General features: G+C 36.0%; 7 protein-coding genes across 11 annotated transcripts; 4 read left to right on the forward strand and 3 right to left on the reverse strand.

Annotated features, from left to right (window-relative positions):
* Positions 1–53: 53 nt before the first annotated feature.
* On the reverse strand, positions 54–4806 carry LOC9317696 (anaphase-promoting complex subunit 7). 2 transcript variants are annotated; one of them, XM_002881584.2, is made up of 18 exons: positions 4573–4806; positions 4400–4468; positions 4260–4310; positions 3855–3989; positions 3680–3742; positions 3122–3231; positions 2911–2995; positions 2696–2755; positions 2253–2298; positions 2014–2087; positions 1866–1916; positions 1586–1786; positions 1465–1509; positions 1293–1386; positions 1020–1165; positions 489–718; positions 333–393; positions 54–240 (listed from the first exon to the last, which is right to left on the reverse strand). In XM_002881584.2, exons 1-18 carry the CDS (start codon positions 4639–4641, stop codon positions 154–156), a joined length of 1677 nt encoding a protein of 558 aa, XP_002881630.1. In that variant the 5' UTR covers positions 4642–4806; the 3' UTR covers positions 54–153. The 2 variants fall into 2 exon arrangements, with proteins under 2 accessions (XP_002881630.1, XP_020885792.1); XM_021030133.1 differs by lacking the exon at positions 54–240 and having other exon boundaries at positions 332–415; positions 4573–4737.
* Positions 4807–4808: 2 nt separating this feature from the next.
* Positions 4809–6807, forward strand: LOC9317697. The gene is given in 7 exon segments (XM_021030139.1): positions 4809–5069; positions 5071–5205; positions 5286–5423; positions 5531–5588; positions 5708–5964; positions 6158–6242; positions 6421–6807. Coding segments are annotated over 6 exon segments (828 nt in total). The 5' UTR covers positions 4809–4902; the 3' UTR covers positions 6231–6242; positions 6421–6807.
* Positions 6428–9187, forward strand: LOC9315851 (probable serine/threonine-protein kinase PBL19). Of its 2 annotated transcripts, XM_021030137.1 has the most exons (6): positions 6435–6522; positions 7069–7259; positions 7501–7877; positions 7988–8251; positions 8333–8455; positions 8555–9187. In XM_021030137.1, the coding sequence occupies exons 2-6, from the start codon at positions 7241–7243 to the stop codon at positions 9074–9076; spliced, it is 1305 nt and encodes a 434-aa protein (XP_020885796.1). In that variant the 5' UTR covers positions 6435–6522; positions 7069–7240; the 3' UTR covers positions 9077–9187. The 2 variants fall into 2 exon arrangements, with proteins under 2 accessions (XP_020885795.1, XP_020885796.1); XM_021030136.1 differs by lacking the exon at positions 7069–7259 and having other exon boundaries at positions 6428–6522.
* A 46-nt stretch (positions 9188–9233) lies between these two features.
* LOC9315852 (protein ROOT PRIMORDIUM DEFECTIVE 1) lies at positions 9234–10656 on the forward strand. Its single transcript, XM_002879739.2, has one exon. It carries the CDS (start codon positions 9316–9318, stop codon positions 10480–10482), a length of 1167 nt encoding a protein of 388 aa, XP_002879785.1. The 5' UTR covers positions 9234–9315; the 3' UTR covers positions 10483–10656.
* LOC9315853 (vacuolar amino acid transporter 1) lies at positions 10499–14806 on the reverse strand. Of its 3 annotated transcripts, none has more exons than XM_021030135.1 (12): positions 14686–14806; positions 14412–14436; positions 14113–14323; positions 13640–13965; positions 12961–13175; positions 12568–12591; positions 11716–12116; positions 11460–11595; positions 11194–11359; positions 11074–11117; positions 10921–10983; positions 10499–10815 (listed from the first exon to the last, which is right to left on the reverse strand). In XM_021030135.1, the coding sequence occupies exons 3-12, from the start codon at positions 14286–14288 to the stop codon at positions 10717–10719; spliced, it is 1650 nt and encodes a 549-aa protein (XP_020885794.1). In that variant the 5' UTR covers positions 14289–14323; positions 14412–14436; positions 14686–14806; the 3' UTR covers positions 10499–10716. The 3 variants fall into 3 exon arrangements, with proteins under 3 accessions (XP_020885794.1, XP_020885793.1, XP_002881631.1); XM_021030134.1 differs by having other exon boundaries at positions 14412–14441; XM_002881585.2 differs by lacking the exon at positions 14412–14436.
* A 3702-nt stretch (positions 14807–18508) lies between these two features.
* LOC9317698 (putative ribosomal large subunit pseudouridine synthase SVR1, chloroplastic) lies at positions 18509–21680 on the forward strand. The gene is made up of 10 exons (XM_002879740.2): positions 18509–19112; positions 19195–19274; positions 19348–19448; positions 19544–19616; positions 19733–19826; positions 19965–20013; positions 20344–20494; positions 20943–20999; positions 21312–21367; positions 21443–21680. The coding sequence occupies exons 1-10, from the start codon at positions 18596–18598 to the stop codon at positions 21501–21503; spliced, it is 1239 nt and encodes a 412-aa protein (XP_002879786.1). The 5' UTR covers positions 18509–18595; the 3' UTR covers positions 21504–21680.
* A 2187-nt stretch (positions 21681–23867) lies between these two features.
* On the reverse strand, positions 23868–25751 carry LOC9315854 (BLOC-1-related complex subunit 8 homolog). Its single transcript, XM_021029675.1, has 2 exons — positions 25452–25751; positions 23868–24702 (listed from the first exon to the last, which is right to left on the reverse strand). The coding sequence occupies exon 2, from the start codon at positions 24699–24701 to the stop codon at positions 23979–23981; it is 723 nt and encodes a 240-aa protein (XP_020885334.1). The 5' UTR covers position 24702; positions 25452–25751; the 3' UTR covers positions 23868–23978.

A 25751-nucleotide genomic window follows, 5' to 3' on the forward strand; every position in this document is an offset into this window, starting at 1 on the left:
AATCCAATGTTGTAGAATATTGGTCATTTTTTTCTTTTCATATTCTAAGTTGATTAGAGGAAACAAAAGGAATGACATTTGCTATTAATATTAATGTTTAAGGATTCGATAGTTTTACAGTTTACACACTCTTCTGGTCTACTAAGAATATCTTCACATGAGCTCAGCTTCTTCGGTGTCTCCATCAACATCTTCAACATCGTTCTCGTCATTCTCATCTGTTGCATCTGGGTCTATTCCCTGCAATAATCACCCCAATTTTTGTAATGAACTAAAGATCATCGAAGTCGAAGCAACCAAAAAAAAAACGATTGAAATTTAGGTTGACAAACCTTCATCTGTTTCTCCAAGCGATCTAGACCCTTTTTGGCTGCCTCATTCTGTGGATTTATTCTGCATTTACATTATTTACACTCTGTTATATAGTTTCTTGATTTGCTTAGAAACAACGAGAACTATAGGCACTACTGGTTTAGAACTTCATAGACCTTAATGCAGCTTGATAGTGTGATAAAGAATCTTGTAGCATATTTGTTGCAGCAAACACTTGAGCTAGCTTGACATGGAGAGAATCGTCAGCCCAGTCTTTGAGATATCGTTCAAGTAGTGATACAGCATCTCCATTCCTCCCTTCCATTAGATGAAGCTCAGCCAGAGCTAAGGCAGCTCCAAGGTACCCAGGTTCAAGCCTCAGACCTGACTCGTAGAATTTTTTTGCCTGTTATAAAACCATATTCATTATACTGTTACACCAGAAATTTCTATCCATATTGAAAAGATCACAAGTCACAAGCTCTGAATAGATTCTCAGATTTGGTATACATTATGCTTATAAAATTGAGAGTTGAACAGTTAATTTCTTAAGGAACTTTCCCAGTTTCAATATTTAGTAATATATGCAACTAACTCCCTAAAGCTTTCGCCGCTTCTGCTTAAGATGTAGAAAAGTCTGGGTAGAATATTGATATAATGAAAATTGCCAAAATCCATGGAAGCATAACAAAGCTGAATGTTTGTACCTTTTCCCTGCCACTTGATGTACTAGCATGAACATCACCAACTAATTTCAGAGCCTTTGCGGATTGAGGCATTGCGTTCATTGCTTCTCTGGCGGTATACAATGCTTCCTTGGTTTTACCAAATGCAAGATAAGAATGGACTAAGCCTGAAATGACCTCAATAGTGCAAGTTAATTCACACTCCAACCTTTTCATGATTGTTAAAGGTTTATACCACCAAAACAGTACAACAGTGGAAGTGTATATCAGATTTTTTTCCCTCGTGAACCAGACCTTGATATGAACGAAGATCGGACCTCAAATTCTGGGCAGCCCTGAAGGCGATCGCTGCAGCTTCTGGTCGTTTTGCTTGTAAAAGAAGATTTCCCTGATATATTAAAAAAACTTAGTGTTAATATATGCAAAATTATTAAAAATAAATAAACTCCTCGTTAAACTAGCTTACCTTCATTATATAGCCGGGTATGTGCCTCTCGTCTACCCTGATACTCTGATTGCATAGTGAATATCATGAGCTATCACACAAAGATTTTGGCACAAAAATTTAGTGTCAGAAAAAAGCTAACCTTCTCAGCATAAGATAATGCCGTCCTTGCATCTTTCCTTTCCCATAGTACAGACAAAGCAACAAATACTTCTGCTCTGGTATGATCAATGCTTAATAAATCGTGGACGAGCTTGTTTAGCCTGGAATAATCACACTTTATCTGAAGCAGCATTGCATACTCATCCATACTGGTTGTTGTGTAAGGATCAATTGACCGAACCTACAAAAGCATCTAGATGATTATGCATGATTTTTAAAGTAGTTGAGAGTTGAGACAAAAATATCGATGCGGTGACTACCTTCTCAAATCTCATTATGGCCTCATCATTTTTCCCGATAATGGCTTCAACCTATACAAATGAAATAAATGTCGATCAGCGTCAGTCATGATTAAATGAAAAATTCAGGTGAAATTCTGTTTGCATCGTAGTTGATGCCACCCCTAACCTTTGCTGTCTCAGTCAACAAGTGTAAATTATTTGGAAATCGTTGTAAGAGTTCAGCAAAGAGTTCCAGCGCCCCTGAGTAAACAAAAAAACATTACACCCTATCCAGTAAGGCATCAGATTGTAGAATCTCCGCAAAAAAATGCAAGAACTGAAATCTACAGGGTTAGACAAAGAGAACTAAAAGTCTTATTTCATCTATTGTAGGCATAGGCATCCCACAAAGAAAAAGAGAGCTACCTTTGTAAGCATGCGAAGCGACACAACACTGGGCCTCTACATAACGCTGTGAAAACGAAGAAAAATTACCAAAAAAGACAAAGAAGAAAATAAATTTTATTGCCAGATATGCTACAACACGAAACCAATGAAACAGCCATCCAAGAAAAGTCGAGCTGATGCTAACACAAGAACATAAAAGCACTAGTTTGTTAGAGGGAATACTATCAAGACGATTTGATTCACTTTCCACTCATGAACAGCTTCTCCCTATGTATAAAATGTATAGTTCATCGGATTTATGAAAAAGTTCTTAAAACCATTATATATAGTCGTATTCGGGGGAACATAATAGATAAAATAAGACACTAACTCACTCACAATATTCAGCTTGGCCGCATAATTAATGAGTGTACTTTCAAACAGTTTTCAATGTTGTAAATACTGTTAAAGAGTAGGCTTACTTGCAACCAACGGGTAGGATCTATCTGATCGAGCGAAACCTTTGCACTTCTATTTGAAGTCTAAAATGAACAAACGACACAACAAATTACAAAGTAGTATGGATTTTACATGGAAAGGGTAACTGCAAAATGGGGAGAAAGAGGTGCAAAACACATTTAAAGAAGTGGTGAAAAATAAAAGCAAGTGGTAAAAGAAATCTCGTAGAAAGGGGCACCTGGGTAAAAGATGATATGATATCCTTTGCACTGACTCCCAGTTCAGCTAAACCTATGACGGCTTCGAGTACATAAGGACACTGCCTGCAGAGAATAAAGATTATATATATGTGTACTATGTGTTGAATTGGTATTTAATGTAAAAAAGTAAGATTTTATAATAGTGTTTATATGCTAGGAAATGTAGGGAAAGAAAATGAAAAAACAGACCTTAAACACTCTTTATAAAAAGCAATAGCACCACGGTTGTATCCAGAATTTCGATGAAGCTTTGCCATCAGTATATTCATCTCTAAGCTCCTGGTCTTGACAGATTCCATCTGGCAAAGAAAGAACAAGTGCAAAAATAGATTATAGTTAAGCAAACCATGGCTTATCATCCCTTAATACCTACATGCAGTGTTGGAAGGAAAGAATCCAATTAGTTCACTTGTTTTGTAATATGGATTTGTATTGATGGGAGCAGGTCAACGCAATGCAATTCATCTCACATTCAGGAATACCAAAACAATGCATTAATTACGGCCAAAAATGTTTCACTGAATAAAATTACAGTTATTGAACTCTGGTTATAATATAGAACAGCAAGATCTACACAAGTCATCCTATAGAAAACCAATCTATAATCTTAGAAGTAGAGAAACCCCTCGACAGCTCTTTTTCCGTCTCATACACATATTTTATTTTCTATATACCAATGTTTGTGGACCAACAAATCCAGAAGACAAAATAAATCTTGATAACCAGACAAACAGATAGCACTCATACCTCAGCAATCGCAGCTTTTGTTTCATTAAGAGCAAAGTGAGATGAAGCAATCTTGAATCTCACCTAAGAGGAAAGTTAGAAAAAGAAGACACACATAAAATCCCATGAAATTAAACCAAAGCACATCATTTTCTGGAAACCAAAAGGATCAAGAAGAAACAACACATTAATTTACCTCGTTCTCATTAATAGCAGAAATGCTAGAGGCATTCACAGATGATCTTGTAGATAAAGATAATGAACTCCTCGAAATACCGGAGCTTTGCTTCGGAATCCTTGTGTAATGATGCAACGCTTGCTTGTACGTATGCTGACAAAAAGAAGGAATACAAATTCAGAATTTCGACATGACTTCATACCTCTCCACCATAGAACTTCAGAGGAGAAGAATAAGCAATACAAATCTAAAATTTTATCTTTGCTCCTTCATAAAGTTACATAATTTGGATTTCATATAGTTCAGTCGTAGTTAAGATCCATAAAGTTCTAAATTTGAGACACAACTAAACTTTCGAGAACTGAGTAACAGTTCTTTCTCAGCAAAAGAGAAACATAAAGAATTAAACTTTCAAGAACTTACAATAGCTCTCCGGTGTTCTCTCTGATGAAATAAAGCATCGCCCAGTAGAATCTAAGAAAACAACTCAGAAAGAATCTAACTTCAAATTAACAGACTCAGCTACTAAAATAGAAAACATCGACGGGAGAAAGAAGCTTAACCAAATTCTCCGCCTTGAGCTGAGGACTAGTTTCGGCGCTAACAGTAGAAGAAGAAACGAGAAAGCAGCCCTGGATTTAGTTGCATATATAGAGATAATTTCATCAGTTCTTGCTAAAAACTAGGGATTTAGAAAAAGAGAGAATCAAAATGAGTTAAAAGATAGAGAAGTTACAAGCATTTCAGCAGAATCGTAGAGCCCATGCTCTATAAGATTCGCGATCTGATCCTTTGGAACCTCCATTTGAGAGACAAAGAGAGTTCGTGGTTAGTGGCAATGGTGGAGTTTTTTCTTCGGAGCAGCGATGAAGTAAAAGATCCTTCACGCTCGCTCTTCATTTTAAAACAAGAAATCTCGAACCGAAACTAACCGGTTATCATCTGAAATCCATCTCGGTTCATTAAAATCCGATTTTTCCAAGAGCCGTCTTAACCGAACAAATATCTGGAGCCTCCATCACCGTCTTCAACGGCGACTTCTTCGATCGCCGGAAGGTATTTTCTGATGAAACGCGGCGAGAAATTTGCTGAGAGAGTAATCTTAACTGCTTTACGGGAGAAATCGTGTCTGATATGCCTCGAAAATCTAACCGAGCGACGATCCGCCGCCGTTATTACAGTATGTAAGCACGGATACTGCCTTGCTTGTATTCGGAAGTGGAGACCATATAGGCTGCAACACTCGTTTTAATTCCTGGTTTATCGTCAGTGATTTTGCTTCTAGAAAATACCACAAGGAGCATTTACCGATTCTTCGTGATCGTGAGACTTTAACTTATCATCGGAATAATCCTTCCGGTCGCCGGAGGTTATCCCTCTCTCTAAGATCCTCTCTATGAAGTTATAAATTACTTCTTTATTATATTCACTTGCTTATCACTTTATTAGGATAATTCGAAGGTGGAGGGATGTTTTGGAAAACTCTAGCTCAAGATCAAGGCCATTGCCATGGCGGAGATCATTTGGACGGCCTGGTTCAGTTCCTGATTCTATCATCTTCCAGCGAAAGCTTCAGTGGCGAGCTAGGTTGGTTTACTATTGTTTCTAACTCTATAGATTCAGTTTCAATCTCCTTTTTCGAAGTGTTAGATTAGTTCTCCATTGTTTCTAACTAGTGTTGGCTCTAAATGCAGCATATACGATAAGCAATTACGAGCTGTTCGATTACATTCGAGGCGAAGCTTGGAACTAGTAAGTTTCATTATGCAATGTGTTATTCTATGTTTTATGTTTGTAGTATTGTAGTTTACACTCTTAGATTATTGGATATATGCACATTGGAAGCCTTATATATTCCTGCTTCGTTGTAGTGTTTGGCGGGGAATGATCAGACAAGAGCAAAGATAACTGAAAGAATTGAGCCATGGATTAGAAGAGAGCTTCAGGCAGTCCTTGGAGATCCTGATCCATCAATTATTGTTCATTTTGCGTCAGCTCTTTTCATCAAAAGGCTTGAGAGAGAGAATAATCGACATTCCGGGCAGACCGGGATGTTGGTGGAAGACGAAGTCTCCTCTCTCCGAATATTCTTGTCTGATAAGGTGGATATATTTTGGCATGAACTAAGGTATGATTTTTGTACACTCGGTATTTTTCAGAGTTTCAAGTAGTTACAGGTTTAGTATAGTAGTACACAAACACATAGGCAACCTAAACCTAGTGACTTGTAAGTTTGAACAGATGATAGAGCTCAGCTGATATGTTTGGTTTAGGTTTTTTGGTCATTGACTGTTTCTGATGAGAACGAAAACATATTTCAGATGTTTCGCGGAGAGTATTCTCACGATGGAGACGTATGATGCAGTGGTTGAATACAATGAGGTGGCGTACTAGCAGTAAAAAACAGGTAAAGAAAATTCTACAAAGGTTAACTCTGTAAATTCTTGGGAGGTTAACTCTATTTGTATAAAAACCGAATTAGGATATGTACTATGTGGGTTTGGTTTCATTAGGTAGAAATCTGTTTGCTTTGTTGGTTCTTTTTCTGAAGTCATATTAATTTTCCTTATCTTGTATTCACTTGCAGATAACCGAGCACTATGCTCTCGCCAAATGAAGCAAATAGACAGACTTACAACACGACTGTTAGTCTCTTGGAAGTTCAATAGTGGAAAGAGTGGACCAGGTAAGACACAAATCAAGAGTTAGAGAGTAGGTAGGAGGAAAATGTTGAGATGATGCAAGTTTAGGTGTGGGGTTAGTTTTGAGATAGCTATAGGTGATTTCTCAAATAGCTGACACTTAGTCTCTCTACTTCCATAATGTACGTCTCTTCTACGCCAAAAATTCTCACCCCCAAATTTTCCTTCCAACGCTTTTCCTCACCTCATCAATTTTTCTTACGTTTCGAGTACCACCTATTTCAGCGACATTAAATATTGTGTAATAGCATTGACTGTCAATTTTTTAATTAAAACTAAACATAATTTTACATAAATTACACGAAGCTTCTATAGAAGTTCAAGAAGAGGAAAATTCATTTGAGTTTCTATTTGAAACCGTACCTTAAAGGCTAAGGCTATAGATTAAATGGTGAAATAATGATATGAATACAAATGGAAAAAAAATTAATAAATAACGCGTTCTCTATTAAGGTATTTGATTGATATCATATAAGTAAGCAAGCGGGTGTAACACAGAATAAAATAAAATAAAAAGGCTTCTTCTATAGGTTGGTAAGCGGCAATCCAGCTGCCATTTGTCTATTTGACTTCCCCCATTCGATCATGGTGAGCTCGTCTTCTCTCTTCTCCTCTTATCTCTTTCTCTGCCATTTTCTTTTGCTTTAAAGCTCTCTCAATCATGAACATGAAGATCCCCATCACAACATTTCAGTCATCCTCATGAATAATTCTACATCAGGTTTCTTCTCTTTCCCTTTCTGATTTTCAACACTCTTACCACATTTCTACTTTTGTGTTATATATCGGTTTTTGTTACACATTCTTGCAAAAATCTTCGAATATAAGGATTCTTGATTGAAATGTGATGATTTTGTGTTGATAACTTGATATCTGGTGTGGATTGAATGATTAGTGATTATCTCTGTTAAATTTTGTCTGATTGTGTTTCTGTTTGTGTTGTTGACATGGAATGTGGGCAGTGAGGAGGCTGGTTTCGTCTAAAGCAATGAAATGTTTCTACTTCAGCAAAGACAAAACTCAGGATGATGAAGCTAAGACGAGAAAGTTTGGTTCCATTACGATGGCTAGAGGAGGATCAGGGTCTGAATTTAACTCTGATACAAGTACTGCTACTTCCATTACTTCTTCCTTGCACGTTCTCTCAGAGACACACAGTAACAATCTCAAAGTCTTTGCCCTCGATGACCTTAAAACTGCTACCAAAAATTTCAGCCGCTCATTGATGATCGGTGAAGGTGGCTTTGGCGGTGTCTTTCGTGGCGTGATTCAGAACCCTCAAGATTCTCGTAAGAAGATTGAAATTGCAGTTAAACAACTCAGTAGAAGAGGTCTCCAGGCAAGCAAATCTTTCTTTATTCTTACTTTGGCTTTTTCTTTGGTTCGGTTCTGATTTGCACAGAGCCTTCAATAATCTAACAACATAATTACATATGAATGTATTAACAGGGTCATAAAGAATGGGTGACAGAGGTAAATGTACTGGGAGTAGTGGAGCATCCGAATCTGGTGAAGCTGATCGGTTATTGCGCTGAGGATGATGAGAGAGGGATCCAAAGGCTACTTGTTTACGAATACGTACCAAACAGAAGTGTTCAAGACCATTTATCCAATCGTTTTATTGTCACTCCTCTCCCTTGGTCCACCAGATTAAAGATTGCTCAGGACACTGCTCGAGGACTTGCTTATCTTCATGAAGGCATGGAGTTTCAGGTGTGCCTTCTCTATCCATGATCACAAATGCCTGTCAACTTTTTTGAATGTGTTATTGATATGTATTCATCTTATATGCAGATCATCTTTAGGGATTTCAAATCCTCCAATATTCTTCTTGATGAGAATTGGAATGCAAAGCTCTCGGATTTCGGACTGGCTCGAATGGGTCCTTCTGATGGAATCACTCATGTCTCCACTGCGGTACGCCACACGTGACTTGTTATGTCTCCATTGATTGTTTGAAACAATTGAAGTCTTAATGTTTGATTGGTAGGCAATAACCAAACTATGAATCCACAGGTTGTAGGGACCATTGGTTATGCAGCACCGGAATATATCCAAACAGGACACCTCACTGCCAAGAGTGACGTGTGGAGCTACGGAATCTTTCTATATGAACTCATCACAGGAAGACGACCTTTTGACCGTAACCGCCCAAGAAACGAGCAGAATATCCTGGAGTGGATCAGACCACACTTGTCCGACATAAAGAAGTTCAAGATGATCATCGACCCAAGACTTGAAGGAAACTACTACCTCAAATCAGCATTGAAGCTAGCTGCAGTTGCTAACCGGTGTTTGATGGTGAAGGCGAAGGCTAGGCCAACAATGAGTCAGGTTTCAGAGATGTTAGAAAGGATAGTGGAAACATCAGATGATGCTCCTTCAGGACTGCCATTGATGAAGAGCTTGACACCTAAAGCTGCATTCGAGGCCTCAAGAAGAGAGAGAGTTAAAAGAAGATTTGTTGAACTTTTGATCGGAGAAAATGGTTGTCCCAATTTACCCACTTGGTCTCCTAAACTTGTTACTTCTACTTGATTTTTTGAGAAAACAAACTAATCACCACCGCTTGTGTTATGGAAAAGAGGAAGCGTAGTATCATTGTCGTTTTGCTATGAATAAAACGGCATGCAGTTCTCCCACAATAAACACCGTGTCGTTTACTGTTTAAAAGTAACAATATCACTGCCTTCTCTGATTTTTATGTTTCCGATTAAAGCTCCGCCACAATCCACCTCCGATAATTGGGGTTTTAGGGTTTTCCGATTTGTTCCACAATGCTCTATATTCGCCGCCATGCCAAAACCCTAGCTTCCTCCTGCACCAACCTTACTCAGAAACGAACCTACGTCGACGTTTACATGAAATGGAAGAGAGATCCTTATTTCGACAACATCGAACACATTCTCCGATCATCTCAGCTCAAATCCGTCATCGGTCTCAAGAACTGTATCGTCCAGGATCCTAATCGCTGCATTCCGATATCTGCCATCTCCAAGAAGACGCGTCAATTCGATGTATCAACAAAAATCGCTCAGTTTTTAAGGAAATTTCCTTCAATCTTCGAGGAGTTCGTTGGTCCAGAGTATAATCTCCCATGGTTTAGATTGACACCAGAAGCTACAGAGCTCGATAAGCAAGAGAGAATCGTATACGAAACTTACGCAGAGGATTTGCGGGATAGGTTGAAGAAATTGATTCTGATGAGTAAAGATAATGTTTTGCCATTAAGTATAGTTCAAGGAATGAAATGGTATTTAGGTTTACCTGATGATTACTTGCAATTTCCAGAGATGAATTTAGATTCTTCGTTTAGGTTTGTGGATATGGAAGATGGAGTTAAAGGTTTAGCAGTAGACTATAATGGAGATAAGGTTTTGTCTGTGTTGCAGAAGAATGCAATGAAGAAGAGAGGAAGAAGAGGAGAATTGGATTTAGAAGAGATTGAGTTTCCTCTGTTTCCATCAAAAGGTTGTAGATTGAGAGTCAAAATTGAAGATTGGTTAAAAGAGTTTCAAAAGCTTCCTTATGTATCACCATATGATGATTATTCATGTTTGGATCCAAGTAGTGATGTAGCAGAGAAGAGAGTTGTTGGGTTTCTTCATGAATTGCTTTGTCTTTTCGTCGAGCATTCCGCAGAGAGGAAGAACTTGTTATGTCTCAAGAAGCATTTCGGATTGCCGCAAAAGGTTCATAAGGCGTTTGAGAGACATCCGCAGATTTTTTACTTGTCTATGAAGAACAAAACTTGTACAGCTATTCTAAGAGAGCCTTATAGAGATAAAGCCAGTGTAGAAACACATCCTGTGTTAGCTGTAAGGAAGAAATACATCCAGTTGATGAAGAATTCAGAGTTGATTCTGAAGAGTAGAAGGAATCGTTTCGGGTTTAGGGACGAAGGGATTGTAGAGAAAGATTTGGATTTGGATTTTGAAGGCTAAGGCAAAATACTGTACCTTACAAGAATCAGTTTATGACCGATCTTTTATTAATCAACTTTCAAACCAGTTTTAAGATGCAGATCATCACTCAGGATATTACAAAAGCTTTGAATGCAAGAATGAATTGCTATACGAAAACATAAGACAAAACAGAAAAAGAAAAAAAAAAAAAAAGGTATTCCCCTGAAGACAAAATGGGTATAAGAGTTTGTAAGAAAAAACAGAGAAATATTTTCAGCTGCTCAATTTCTCAACGATCTTGGAGAGAGCTGAATATGAGCCAATGACTGAAGATATTGCTCCTACTATGATGATTAATACACACAACATCATCTACAAAAAACCAACCAAAACATTGTTGATGAATCTTCTTAAAACACTAGAAACAATGTTTTTGTGGGAAACTAGTATAAATACAGAATTGCTAAGAAGATTTACCTGGGTCGGGGTAACTTTTCTCCGTACGATGCTCAAGAAACACGCTGGAGGAAGTATTAGAGTCTGCACAAAACAAAATATGAACTTATATATATCCAAACTTAAGATCCTCATTTGTAGACAAACCAGAATTTGAAGGAAAAGATAGCTTACGACGAGCATAGTCAACAACGATCCAATCAATGACATGACAAGACCTGCAAGATTTTTGAGTATAAAGTATGATTTTCAAGAAAATGAGCTTTTGGATCAAAATGGTAAAGAGGATCTTACCAAAGAAGGGAATTGCAAGACCAACAAGCAGCGTAGAGAAGACCAATGCGGTTCTAATGCCGATGGCGTACCAATGTGACCTTATATGCCTTGATGGTATCAACTCCTCAAGACTCATTGCTACTGGAGAAATGGTCAAAGCATATTTGGTAAATGGATTGACCACCTGTGAAACGGTTTAAAACAAAACGGTTTTAGTTCCAATGTGATAACCAACATGCAAGAACTAATACATAGTGGAAAGAAAACATATTTGATCCACTTACCGTAGTCCACACGGCAATCTTAGTAGCAACCAAATCTTGAGGCAAGTTGAGAGTAAACTGTGATTGTGTTGATTCTCCAAACATCGTATAACCCATAACAGCGACGCCGGCATACATCAGAGTACAAATACCAAAACTGCACAATATTATCAATCTTTCATCTATCAAAATGGTTGCATATTTTCTTGAAGTTTGCATAGGCAAAAGTCGAAGCGGTCTAGAAGATAAGAACTTGTTGAAAGCGACATAAGCTTACCATGTCAAGAGAACAGCAGGGTATTGAGATGGTTTGGCCATAGAAGTATAAATGTTGGGAAAAACAGCATGTCCTGAGTAGCAGTAACCATATAGTCCTATAGCTACAGGTAAAGTTGACAAGTTTAGTGTAGTTCCTTTGCTGTGAATTCCAACTTCATCTACCAAACCAATCCAAAACAAACACAAAACCACTAGCACCGATGCAATCACCCCTCCAGCTGAGATATAACTCAGTACACTGAGATCTCTGAGCCAAACGGTGGGGAGAACCGCGAGAGTGGTTAGCAATGCAAATAGATGGCGGGCATCTAACTGAAACCCTCCAATACTTAAGGCAGCATTTGGATATAATGAAGACAAATTATCACTCTCCAATATTATATATTCCACACAGCAAGCCTGCAAATATGAATACAATCATGTCAAGTATGAAAATGTATCAATATTATCTAGTATCTACTATATAGTCACTATCAAACTAATCATTTCACACTAGTAACTTTTAAGAAGCTTTTTGGGGATCATTTCCATCTAAAAATATAGTATTTTTGCTGCTTTAGTGACGTCAAAAGCAGCTTTAAGAAGGAACAAATCGAAACAAAGAGAAAAAGTTTAAAGCAGCTTCAGGTAGTGCCAAATCTAGAACTAGTGGCAGAATGTATGGGACCCTCAGCTAACGTGTTTCACAACATGGGGTCACATACTTAAGATCTCTTTTGTTGTTTTTTAAAAACACAACTTGGAATCTCTTTAGTTATGTGCTTTTCTTGACAAAAAGAGTCATGGGATTTCTATTTTTATAAAAATATGAATTAAAGTCAAGTGATGGACGAATCCCAGAAGTACTTACGTATAGCTCCAAGTAGAGTACAATCTGCAATGCATTAAAAAAATAGGAAGAAATTAATATAAAATGAAGAAAATGGTATCAAAATCCACTATTAAAAGTGGGTAACTGGTAAAGCTCTACTACTTCTGATAACAATCTAATTGCATCAACAAAGGGTTAATAGTAATTTCTCCATAAAGTTTCAGATAAAGCTTCATACTTGAAACAAAAGTGATAACTTTTTGTCCTTGGCTTTTGAGTTGTTGTTCTATTTGATCCTAGGCCAAAAGGTATTTCTCTTTTTGTGTGGGATCTTGTATATAATTCATTGAGTTTTCTTTTTGTCTATTTCGTCCTTAACTTTATATCACCTTCATTATAGAGGAGGATTTTACGGAAAATTTATCGTCTTACCGAGACAAAGATACGTCCAGTAGTACCAAACGCAGCTTGGCCAATGTCGGGATAGGTTTCGAGGTCAGACTCACTGTCTAGGCAGTAACGAAGGAGGATTCCGGTGTAGAAAGAAAGAAGACCATATACAAATAGTATCATAAGTCCTAACCATCCTCCTTCTTTTGCAGCATAAGGCGTTGAAAGTATTCCAACCCCACATAAAACGTTCAATCCTGCACATGACCCACATGTTATAGAAGATAATCATTAATTTACTAAGAGCAAAAGATGTCAATCATGTTCTTTGAACATAGACGTGTTTGGTCTAACATGTGCTCCATGTGCTATAGGACAAACAAAGTTGATTGTTATTTTGTACTATTCTCTTAATTTATAAAGACATATGTCTTTAAACACCGAAGAAGACGGTCTTAGGCCCTCTTACACACAAAATCTAGATTCCTATAATGACGATCAAACAACAGAGAAAATTTTGACATCTTTTCATTAGGATTTGTAACGGTGAAGGCACAATTGCAATCAATCTTGCAGCTCTATGGTTCAAGAGAAAAGCTCAATTTGCTCTACCATGGTTACTACTTACTACTCTCATCAAGCCAAGCATCCGAGAATCTCTTAAACTTTTTAACCACTTTTTAACGAAGAGAAGACACTAATATTTTAAAGATGAACTCACCATTTAGTACAGCTTGTCCGTATGAACTATTGCGAGACATTGGAATCTCATGAGACACCATGGATGATTTCTCATCCTTCCGCATCGAATGCCTCCTCGAAGGAATTGGAGAAAGCAAGCCATGAGAGCTAAGTCTATGTTTTGGTGGTGCCTGTTCATCTGCTTGTGTTTCTAACAAAGGTTTTGTAACAGCAGGTAATGATTCCGGAGTATGTCTTCTTATAAGAGAAGAAGACAAGAAAGAGCTTCCGAATCTCGTCATCGAATTGTTTCCAAGAAAACCGATACCGGGAGACGGTACACTACTGTAAAGATCAATCGACTGCCTACAACATTATCAAGAAACACAAAACCAACTCTTAAAGTGTGAAATTTTTTGTTCCAAAATCAATCAAGAATGGACCAATATTAGCCAAATGAAACATAATCACTAAACTACGACATAAAGAGTGGAAACAAAAGAGAAGTCAAACCTGTAACTCTGAGGCCAAGCAGTGGTGTATGAGCTAGGTTTAGTGTGAGCTTGGTTTTCATCATAAGCATCAGAGGAATCAGAATGGCTTCCACCATCTTCTTCTACGTAATCTTTCCTATCGTCTTCGTCTTCGCTCTCAATGTAAAAGCTTTGATCAGAAGGTACGTGATTCATTTTTTTTTTGTCTCTCGCAATCCTTAATGAAAAATCTGATTTGAATTCATGCAAAAGAAAATAAATGGTAAGATTATCGGAACAATCAAATCCGAATACAGATAATTGGGGACAAGATCTAACCTGTAAAGTCAAACAGTCTCTTGTTCTGTTCTGTTTCAAGAACAGGATTTTAGAAATGAAAAAAAATCGAAGCATCAATAATTGAGTCGCAGATCACAACAAGAAAAAAAAAAAACATTGGTAAGTAAGATTGTCGGAACAAAAACAGATTTTGAGAGAATTAAGATTGCATCGCTGCGTGAGAATTTCGTTCAATCTTAAATCATTGATTGGCAGAAGAGAAAACAAATGACAAGGATTGAAGAAAGAAGAAAGTGAGAATCGTTGTTGTTACCTGAAAATGGTTTCGGATCAGAATCGGTGCCGGAGAGAAAGAGAGAGAGCTCTGCTGATAGGAGAGAGAGGAGGAGAGTGGAAGAGAGCGAATGAGAGGGAGAGAGAGCGGCTTTTTCTCTGTTCTAGAAATAATAAACTGTGTGTAGCTTTGTTTTCAAATTAAATACTTTTTAAGGGTAACTTATTTTATTTTTATTTAATTATATTAATCATTGAGTATTAAATGTTGCGGTAATAGATTTCCAGCTTGGTTTGACTGCTAAGAGAGACAAACGTCATCCGAATAGGGAAATTACATGTGAGAGAGTATGGAAAATAGTACCAATTTGGTTTTTTTTTTTTCTTAAAGATTCTCATATCTAAACCATGAGATTTGGAAAGAAATCGGAAGACAGAGATTACAAACATATTCGAATTTTACTTTTTATGAATGAATATAAATTTTGGTGAAAAACAATTCCAAAATATGATTTTGTTTAAAACGGAAACAAGATAATATCAATCAATCTCTTTTTGTCAATATCATGGTTTGCACTCAATCAATCTCTTTTTGGGTTTTAAGGAGTCCGGTTCAATGAATTGTCTCGTTATCTTTTGTGGTAGCTGACTAAATTTCGATTCTAGAAGCTTAGAGGTTTTATTGATCTATGTATGTGGTTATTTGCAGATACTATGAAGGACGTGTGATTTATGACGATCTTTTGTAATCAATTTAAGAAAGATGAGTTTCGATATTTTTCTTAGTATCAGACGTCTGTGTCGTTCACGCGCGTTTGGTCGAGTGGAATAAAAAGACAAGAACACACAATTTAGGACAACAAGGAGATGACTGGATGACGACGAGTTGCAAACACAAGTGGTGGTACGCCGTGCATTTGTGATTGGTGCAGATTAAGCAGTGCTTAAATTAATACAGATTTTATTTATTTATTATTATTGCTCGACGTCAGTTTAAAATTTTTTAATCGTATTATTTGCTTCTTTTTCTTACTTCCTAAAGACCAGAAAATGTCATTAATATACACCAAAATAAAGTAATTAAGTAGACTGATTAGCATAATCGAGGGGGTCGTTTATGTCAATTTCTTAATATAATAATGATTATTCTTTTCTTTATGTTGGGGTAGGCAAACCATATCTTGCTGACGGAGATAATTTAAATTTATTATTGCAATACATCAGCTCTGCCGATTGTGGGATAGTCTCAAATTCTTTAAAAAAAAAATAAAAAAATTAACAACAAACTGAGAATCTTTCTTTCTTTCTTTTTGTTGGTCAGAAACAAACCGAGAATCTGATCATGTATTAAACAAACTAACCAAAGAATGCTTTTTTATAAAGGTTTGAAATTTGACGCCTGAGGCCTAAGAAAACATGAAGGTCTCGTTTTAAAAAGTGTCATGACTCATGAGAAACACAAATATCAAAACGACATATGAATGTTACTCCGTACGCAACGGAGCTACTAGAACGTACCCAAAAACGTTCTCTATGCTTTTAAGTTTATTGAGCGATTCATCTAATTTAGCTAGCAACACTTTTTGAAATTATATATCACATATGCTATGGAGTATCTAGATTGGTGAAACTTTTTGTATCAAGTCATAAATCTAGACCGAACAAACATTAAGGGGGTGTTATTGGTTTGTGATTTAAATAGAGTTTGAGTGACTTTAAATGTTATGTAGAATCTGTTGTTATTCAATCAAGATTTTTTAAAAGTTTGTTAAAGTTTGGTGTTATTAGTTTAAGATTTGTAAAAAGTAATCTAAAATCTTCATAAATCTGGAGTTATTGGATTCATACTTTTACAAAGTCATTAAAAGTTTTGTGTTATTCAATTACAACAAAAGAATCTATGATTGTTAATGAATTAAATTATTATGTTATTGGTTTATGACTTTTTACGCTTTTCTTCACAAAACAAAGTCATGAAAAGTATCATGAAAATAGAGAGATTGTTTGGGAAACTTTACAAGATTATGAAATACTAATCAACAAGATTATAGAAAACTCTCCAACAGTAGTTTAAAATCTTTCCTAAATGAAAATGGTTGTATATGTTTTTATTAAAGTCATCAAAATTCCATGTAAATTAGGAACCAATAACACCCCTTAAGTAATCAATGATTAGGTCAGTAGTATCAAATAACGTACGAATGAATGGTTTTTCCTAAATGAAAACTGATATACACTAAAAAGATCAGATTAATCAAAACAAAATGGTTCATTGAACAAGTATTTCAAATCAACGTATTTATCTCACTTATTTAAGTGTCGAAATCTACAAAAATGATTAATGAATTGATGTGATCCCGAAAAAAATCACAATCGTAAGAAGAAAATCACATGATGTGTCGATCTGTTGTTTGTTCATTTGGACTTTTCTTCTGAAACGATAACTCAAGAGCATGTGCTCATTTGATCTCTCTTTGTTGATTCTCCGCTTCTCTCTATCTCCTCATGATTCATTGTTGTATTTTATTTTCATTATCCAAACTATATTTAATACAAAGGAGAGGAAGATCATCCTCACAAACATTTGCAAAAATGATAGACAAATCAATGCCAAAAGTGATGACACTATGAAGGTTAGGCAGATGGTATTGCACATCAATCATTGATTCAATGTTTTACTTCTGTCTTTTTTTTTTTTTTTGTGTGGTGAATTATCTGTCTAGACTCCCTATCAACATAATGTCCTAAGCCTTTGATCCAAAAAAATAAAAAATAATAATGTCCTGCATTTTGTCTTCTTGTGATGATTTTTGTTCATCATATAAATTGCAAGTAAATAACCATGTTTTGCAAGTTTTTTTTTGTTCGCGACATAAATAACCATGTTTTGCAAGTTTTTTTTTGTTCGCGACATAAATAACCATGTTATATTGTTATGTACCTATGGTGCGAAGGTTAAGTTTTACATATGGAGATAACATAATGCTACGTCTTTATGTACTATATGAATGTTGGGATTTGATATCAAACACATCAAAGAAATAAAGCCAAGATAAAAATATGTTTATGTTTAGAGTTTTATAGATTTGTAGAAACTAAAGAAGGATTTGGGGGAAAACTCTTTATTCTGCCTTACTGATGTCAATAGAATTGATACACAATATATATAGACTAACTTACGTTTAACCTAATTAAAATAGGAATTAGATAAACATGATTAAGTAAATATTCTAAATGTTTTAACCCTTGTCACAATAGAATATCTAGAATATTTTTCGGCTTGGGTTTCACGGGTTAACTTCATAAACGGACTTTGACGGTCCACAATAGTTGGTCCGCAAGATACCTCCAATAAGATTTCACAGTTTTGATAGCTAATAGTTATTTACTATGCAAAATAACATTTTACTCTCCTACTTATCTTCTTTTGTGTTCATCTTGGTTTTGGTGGTTAGACGTAAATTTTTTTAACCGTATTATATGTTTTCAAAAAAAAATTGATCCCTTCAAAAGGATTACTCATATTCCTTAAATCATATTTTTAAGCTCACATACATACATATTAGGCCAAAGATGATTCTTGATATGGTCTAAAATTCGATTCACTCTTTTTAGATTTTATTTTTTAGCTCTTTTGTCAAGTATAATTCGTAGAATAATTTCGATTTGTATTTCTTAAAAAATAATTGTCATAACTCATAACCAATTAGGTTTTAAAATTTAATTAGGAATTAGTTTAGCTTTTTAATTTATTTACGATGTAGTTTTAGATTATTTTATTAATGTTTACAAAAAATTTATATACTTTGATAATTTTTGTTAATAAGACTTATTTTTTTAAAAATCCCCAAAAAAACAGAACAATATCCGAATTCATCGGATAAACCCAAACCCCTCTCGGAAAAACCCAACACACCGTCTCTCTCTCACTCTCACTCCCATCGGCGAAAATGGCGTCGGTGGCGGCATCATCGCCGATATCATTCGCTGCATCATTCCTCAAAATCAAAGCATTCCCTCTCTCTCCTCGCTTCTTCCCCATCCGTACACTCCGTTGCTCTGTCTCCTCCTCCTCCTCCTCTGAGCCCATCGAATTTGACATCTCCTTCGCTCCTCCTAAACCCAAACCCTCCTCCACTCGCGGCGGCGCCACCCCTCAACAACTATTCATCCCTTGGATCGTCCGTGGTGATGACGGCACTCTCAAACTCCAATCTCAACCTCCCGCTCGTTTAATCCACAATCTCGCCATTGATGCCACTACTCAAAACCCTAAGAAGAAAGATAAACCTAAGAAGAAACAACCTCAAGCTACTTCCTCCTCCGCCTCCGCAACCGCCTCAGCCTCCTCTCCAGCTTCACACTCAGAGGTAAAGCCAAAGCTATCCAAAGCGGCGCGTAGGTTTTACAATGAGAATTTTAAAGAACCTCCTCAACGTTTAAGCAAAGTTCTCGCTGCTGCTGGAGGTAACAACAACCAAACCAAATCCTCTTATCTCCAATTTTTAAATTTGGGAATTTTCTCTAATGGTATAAGTTTTTGCTATAGTGGCATCAAGAAGAACCTCTGAAGAACTTATTTTTGATGGAAAGGTTACTGTTAATGGTATTCTTTGCAACACTCCACAGGTACTCATTGTTGGAATCAAATTGCTATTTTTTCGTAGTTCGAATAAAAACCTTAGCAATTTTGTTAATGCAGACTCGAGTTGATCCATCAAGAGACATTATTTATGTTAATGGAAATCGTATTCCCAAAAAACTTCCTCCAAAAGTTTATTTTGCTCTGAACAAGCCTAAAGGGTTAGCCTTCGTAGCCTATTCTCACTCGTAGCTTCACGGTTTCTATCACAGACTTGTAACGTTTATTTGATATTTGCATCATTTTCCAATTCCAGATATATTTGCTCTTCCGGAGAGAAAGAGATCAAATCTGTTATTAGTTTGTTTGACGAGTACTTGTCCTCTTGGGTAAGATATTTTGTTTTTCTGTACATGAATTGTGAGATTCTACCATCTTAACTGTGTCTTTTGAAGTATGTTAGAATAGAAAACTTGGTTCAAATTTTTTGTCTTTGCAATGGTAGGATAAAAGGAATCCGGGGACTCCCAAACCTCGCCTTTTTACTGTTGGTCGTCTTGACGTTGCGACAACGGGATTGATAGTTGTTACAAATGATGGTAATTGTATTCACTCAACTCCATGTGCTATATATATATATATATATATATATATATCTTGGTTTGTACATTTTGCTTCAGGACACTATGTTTTTCTTCGGTTCCTTCTAAAAGAAATTTCAAGTTCTTGTTATACAGGAGATTTCGCACAGAAACTTTCACATCCTTCATCTAGTTTACCAAAAGAGTGAGTTTTCATACCATCACTACTCATGGTTAGGTGATCATCTAGTATGATGAACCTTTGGTTGACTAAGATTAAAGAGAAAGGCTAACTCCTGCCATATTACTTCTTTATGAAAATATAATTCAGATAGATGTTCATTGCGGAGTTATTTTTTGAACTGTGGCTGCTGCTAGTAGTCACCAATTCCAGATATTGGGTTGAGGCTTTGATCCTCTCATTTGTACTTATCCAAGCACTGATTTTTTTGTGAACATTTATGTTTCATCTAAGTAGTTCAAGGGTTATGTGTGTTTATGCTGCTCTATTTTTTGTGTTTTTGTGAAATGGCAGATATATTACTACGGTTGTCGGTGATATACACAAACGGCACTTAATGGCTATCAGCGAAGGGACAATTGTGGAAGGAGTCCACTGTGTCCCAGATTCAGTTGAGTTGATGCCAAAGCAGCATGATATACCAAGAGCACGGCTGCGTATTGTGGTACATTTCCAAAGCTTTCTCAGATTTAAAGTTCTCTGTTGTTGTAGATTCTAAAAGGTGTCACCAGTCCTTATGTTGTTTCTTGGTCCTAGATTATCTTGTGGAAAATTAGAGGGGACATTTCTTAGTCACATTGGATTTTTAAGTTAGGAACGACAAAGTATCTCCACACACATTATCTAGACTTTAGGATTCTGTTTATTTCTGACTGCCAGAGTTTTGACCTAACTTCAAACTATGTTATTGAAGTCCAGTGATATCACTCGGCTCCCCCTACCCTGTATAGCTTCTGAAGAATGTGGATGGTTCTAATCATAATAGTGTCGTAACCTTTTTATTTGACAATTTTATAGGTTCATAAACCAAACACGTTACAGTATCTAACATATTGATGTTGGTTGCATGGTTTTCCAGCTGAATTAACGTCTATTGTGTGGACCCTGTGCAGGTTCACGAAGGAAGAAATCATGAAGTCAGGGAATTAGTGAAAAATGCTGGGCTTGAGGTCAGCTTTCTTCTTATGCATTGAAAATGTCTCCTTGCTAATCTTGGATTTACCTTCTTCTTGAATTAGAATCAGAACTCCATAAGAGTTTGAGAAAGCATTGAGTTATTAATACCCCATTTCTTGTCAACATACTCATTTGTGAACCAAGGTTGGAATTGCAGACTTTGTAATTATGAGATTTGATTATGTTCACCCACTGACTGATAGAGAAATATCCAAATCGTTTAACTTTTGCCTTTCAATATACTTCTATCTGTTCCACGTGATATCTAAACACATACTAATTGTTTATGCCTTTACTTGCTCCAGGTTCATTCATTGAAGCGTGTCCGTATTGGTGGATTCAGACTTCCTTCAGATCTTGGGTAATGTTCCCTACATTCTGGTTTCACCTTCTTCTTAGTTGCTACGAATTCATATCTTAATTATATATCACGCAGGCTAGGGAAGCATGTGGAGTTGAAGCAGAGCGAGCTAAAAGCAATGGGTTGGAAGAATTGAAGATGTGCCATTTATCAAACAATTAAAACTCTGTTACCATTAGAAGAAAAAAAAAACAGAACATAATTGTTTAGTTTATATCTTAATCTTAGTTAGGAATACTTTTTGTTGTAAGTAGATTTATTGATATCCTTTATGAACTTATTAATAAACTAATACCATATTTCTTTTTATTTTCTTGGATCATTTCAAAACCTAAACACAAATTATGAAGGGTGACTGATTCTTTTTATTCGTAGTATTCCCACCTTCCTTTTCGATTCTTTGTTAGACTTTGTTCTCCTAAGCATACTAGGTTATAAGATAGAATTTGATTGATCCTTTGTAAATTGTCTCTGGAATCCAATTAGGGCAAAAAAAAAATGTCTAACTTCATATGGAAGCAAGAGGCCTGCGACTCGGGTTTCTGCTTTTCCCGGGTTTTGCTCGGCCCTATTGAGTGGAACCGGGACGTCGATTTCGTACCTTGTTTTGATTTTTCTCCGGCTTAACTAGCACGGATTTGTCTCTACGTGTCAAAATCTTTGGACTCTCTTTGGTGAACTGTAACATGTATTAAAGATTAAAATTTTAATTAATGACTTGCCAAGAAATAAACGATTATATTAGTTAAGCCGACGTAGCACATGATCCCCAAATTGTCATGTAAAATAAAAGTTAAAAACCCATGTTGTTACATAAATTCAATTGATGTCGATGACCCAATCTGGGGTCGATGTCAATAATCCACGACTCCGAGCATGCCAATTTGGGAAATGTAAACACAGTGAGCAGAGGTTGTGGATATGGATAAAACACATTATCTTTCACATTAGTGGTGAGGCACACCATCATGATTTCTATCGAAACTTTCAAATTTCCATCGACACCGATTCTTTTACCATGACTGGGTCTACAAAGCACATATTTGTCGCCATTGAGCATCTTGATTCTTTTACCACTGAAGAATAGGCAAACCTCCTCTCTTCTTCTGCTGCACCATCCATGGCAGGTAAGACATTTTATAGGAGAAGTAAATAATACACCATTCAGGGGTAGCGTTTATCGTTTTTTTTTTTCGGATGTGTTTTTTCTGGATTTTTAAGTCCTCTACTACTTTTCAAATTATCTATCAGAAATTAATTACTTGTTTTATTAGTATGTTTTGATGAAATCAGTTAAATTATACTTTGTGCAAATGTTGTGGAGTTAATGTATTAAAATACTATTTGAAACACTTTTCATTCAATTAATTTGATTAGATATTCTAATAAAATATTGTCATGAAGAAAATTCATAATAATTAAAACAAAATGATAGTATATCTCTTTCTTTTACCTTTTAAAACGGATATTTTCTTCTTAATATCTTTATTTTTATTGGGTGTTGGAACAAAGCTTATTTGTGAGCATCTTGATTTTCTGTCTACAATGACCTTAATAGAGAACAGAACTCACTGCTATGTGTAGAAAGCCAAAATTTTGTAGGAATTGTGGTTCCACCCAAGAATATTGGTGGCTCCAATCACATAAATATTATTAAATTTTCAAATCATCTATGAAGGAACTGCTAATTATTGAAAGGTTTAACAATGTCTTAAACCCATTTAAATTGTAATTTGTTATTAGGCAGGGGCGGAGGCATGTGCAATGGAGGGGGGTCAACTGACCCCAACAAAATTTAAATACCTTTAATGTTTTTTGAAAAATTGTAAGATTGACCCCATTGAAAATTTTACTCTGACCCCTTTAAATCTAACTTAAACATAAGCTTTACTTAAAAACAAAACTCAAAACCTATATTCTCTAGCTAAAATATACTTGATTTTTCTAAATTGAACCCAAACTCATAAAAAACAGTCATTCAAACCATGTAAATCTTTGTAAATTTAGGCTTTTAATTATAAAAATAGTCGCTTACAAAATATATTTTTAGTGTTTATTTTTGTTTTTATATACTTTTGACCCCAATAAAAATTCGTTCTAGCTCCGCCACTGTTATTAGGTACAAGATTTTAAATAATCCTAATTTTGAGTCACTTTTAAATTCTATTAAATTGATTGAATCTTTAAATAACAACAAAAATATAAAGAAGACATTTTATCTTCTTATTAAATAGAATTGTGTACATTTTCATAAGGTTGGTGAACACATTATTTATTGATTCTAGAAATTTATGCAAAAAGGAACCGTTTTTTGGTTGCGCGGATTTCAAAATTATTGGACAACCTATGGACCTTTGAACATCAAATTTAGTTAGACACTAGTACTGGATTATCACTCAACCTAATGTTCACTCTATAGTGATAGTTATACGAGTGCTGAAATAGAACTATATTTTGCTGGTAACACTTGTTTTTGATTGACAGATAAAAAAGATTGTAATGAAAGGTAAACTCAAAATTTTAACTCTTTTTCTCTATGAGATCAAAGTAAATAATTTACATAAATAAGCAGTAACCACAACAACGACATTAATGAAAAAAAAAAAAAAAACTATATTCTCTCGGCAACACGTCCACCAACATCCACATTCCCATCCATATCTCCAAGCCATGCCTTGAGACTCGCTTCTTTACCTGCCTTGAACTCCTCAAACTTTGTCGTCTCCACAATATGTTCACCTTTCACTGAGACTTCTTCTTCTTCTTCTTCTTCTTCTTCTTCTTCTTCTTCTTCTTTTAACTCATTGCTTTGCACATTGGAGTCAACCTCTGACTTCTGTTCTTTGAAATCAAGTTGTGGCCATTTGATGTTGCTTGCCTTCTCCTTAGCCGTCTTGAAGACTGATGTGAAGTAGTTGCTGCTTTCACTATTATCCTGGCTGTAATCAGAACCACGTGTTGTTGTTGTTATACTGCTCGATCTGCTCCAAGGGTTTGTGGAGTTGAGGATGACCCCTCTTCTCGGTTGTTTCGAAGACATTATCGCTAAAGAGTTCTTGATGTCTCCTATCATCTCATCAGCAATAGGTGAACCACACTCTTTCATAGATTTCACCATGGCTATAGAATCTTCCAAGTCTTCGGTATGCAAGCCTGTTTCACGGGACTTCCCCAAAACGTTGTTGTTGAGATTAAGAACATTCGGTGCTGCGTTTCGGACATGTTGTTGGATGTAGTAAAGCCCCACTGAGGGTTCATTTGCAATGTATTTTATCATCTCGGCTAAGCTCTCGTTTATCTCCGCAAAACCATCAACAGTAGAGAACTCATGCATTCTGTTAAAAAAACACAAATTTCCTAAAAAAATTAAGGTCTCTAAAATCAACAGTAACATAGCAAAATTAGCACACCGGGTCCAGTCAAAAAAATAAAAACAGAAAATACAAACTAAACAATGCCAATAACAAAGTAAGATTAAAACTTTATATACAACGAACTCAAGCTTTTAGTTTTCAACTACCAATTACTCTTATTGTGCCTAGATGATGAATCGAATCAGGAGATTCTACGAGAACCAACACCAATGACACCACTATTGCCCAAAGTGAGGTTTGAGAAGCTTAAAAGGAATCTAATGCAAACTACTACGATTCACAAGCGATCCAAGAGAAGCTAAGGTTAACAAAAGAGAGCCTTAAATAGATGAATCGAGAACTAATGAACCTCTAATCAATTTGTTGTGTTGCAGACTCATACACAAAACACAACCATGTACACGAACCATCTGTACCATTCTAGATAACATCTTATCATTCACCAACAAACTCAAATTACAAAAAAAAAAATCACTTTAACTCCATAAGCATCATCAAATTTCAATAAATATACACATTTTATCAAACAATTAAACACCTATAACACCTTCAATCACTATCCAACGAAAACGCCCAATTTTTTACTAGCTAGGTCAATAAGAAGGATTCTAACACCAAGCGATTCAATAACATAAACCCAGATGGCAAAATCTCCTAAAACACCAAAAAGAGCATAAATTGAGAAACAAGAAGAGATAATAAGAACTTACAGGAAACCCTAGATGACGACGAAGCAGAGAGAAAAGAGGAGAATCGGTGGTAATTGGGTTCTTCGATTATCAATTTCTCTGTCAATAAAGAATTGTGTCTCTCCTGATTTGTTTCTCCTATCATTTGATCACGGGTTCCCAAAAAAAAAAAAGTAAAATTTCTGAGCTTCCTTCACGGTGAAGTGCAGACAAAAATTGGTGCATAAGGAAGATGACGACGATAATAATCCCCAAAATTGTTTAGGTCCACGTTCTCTGTCCACGTCATCTTTCGCACGTGTCTGCCACTTTCCTCGCACG

The sequence above is a fragment of the Arabidopsis lyrata genome (genome assembly GCF_000004255.2).
Source record: "Arabidopsis lyrata subsp. lyrata unplaced genomic scaffold ARALYscaffold_4, whole genome shotgun sequence".
Lineage (NCBI taxonomy): Eukaryota > Viridiplantae > Streptophyta > Magnoliopsida > Brassicales > Brassicaceae > Arabidopsis > Arabidopsis lyrata.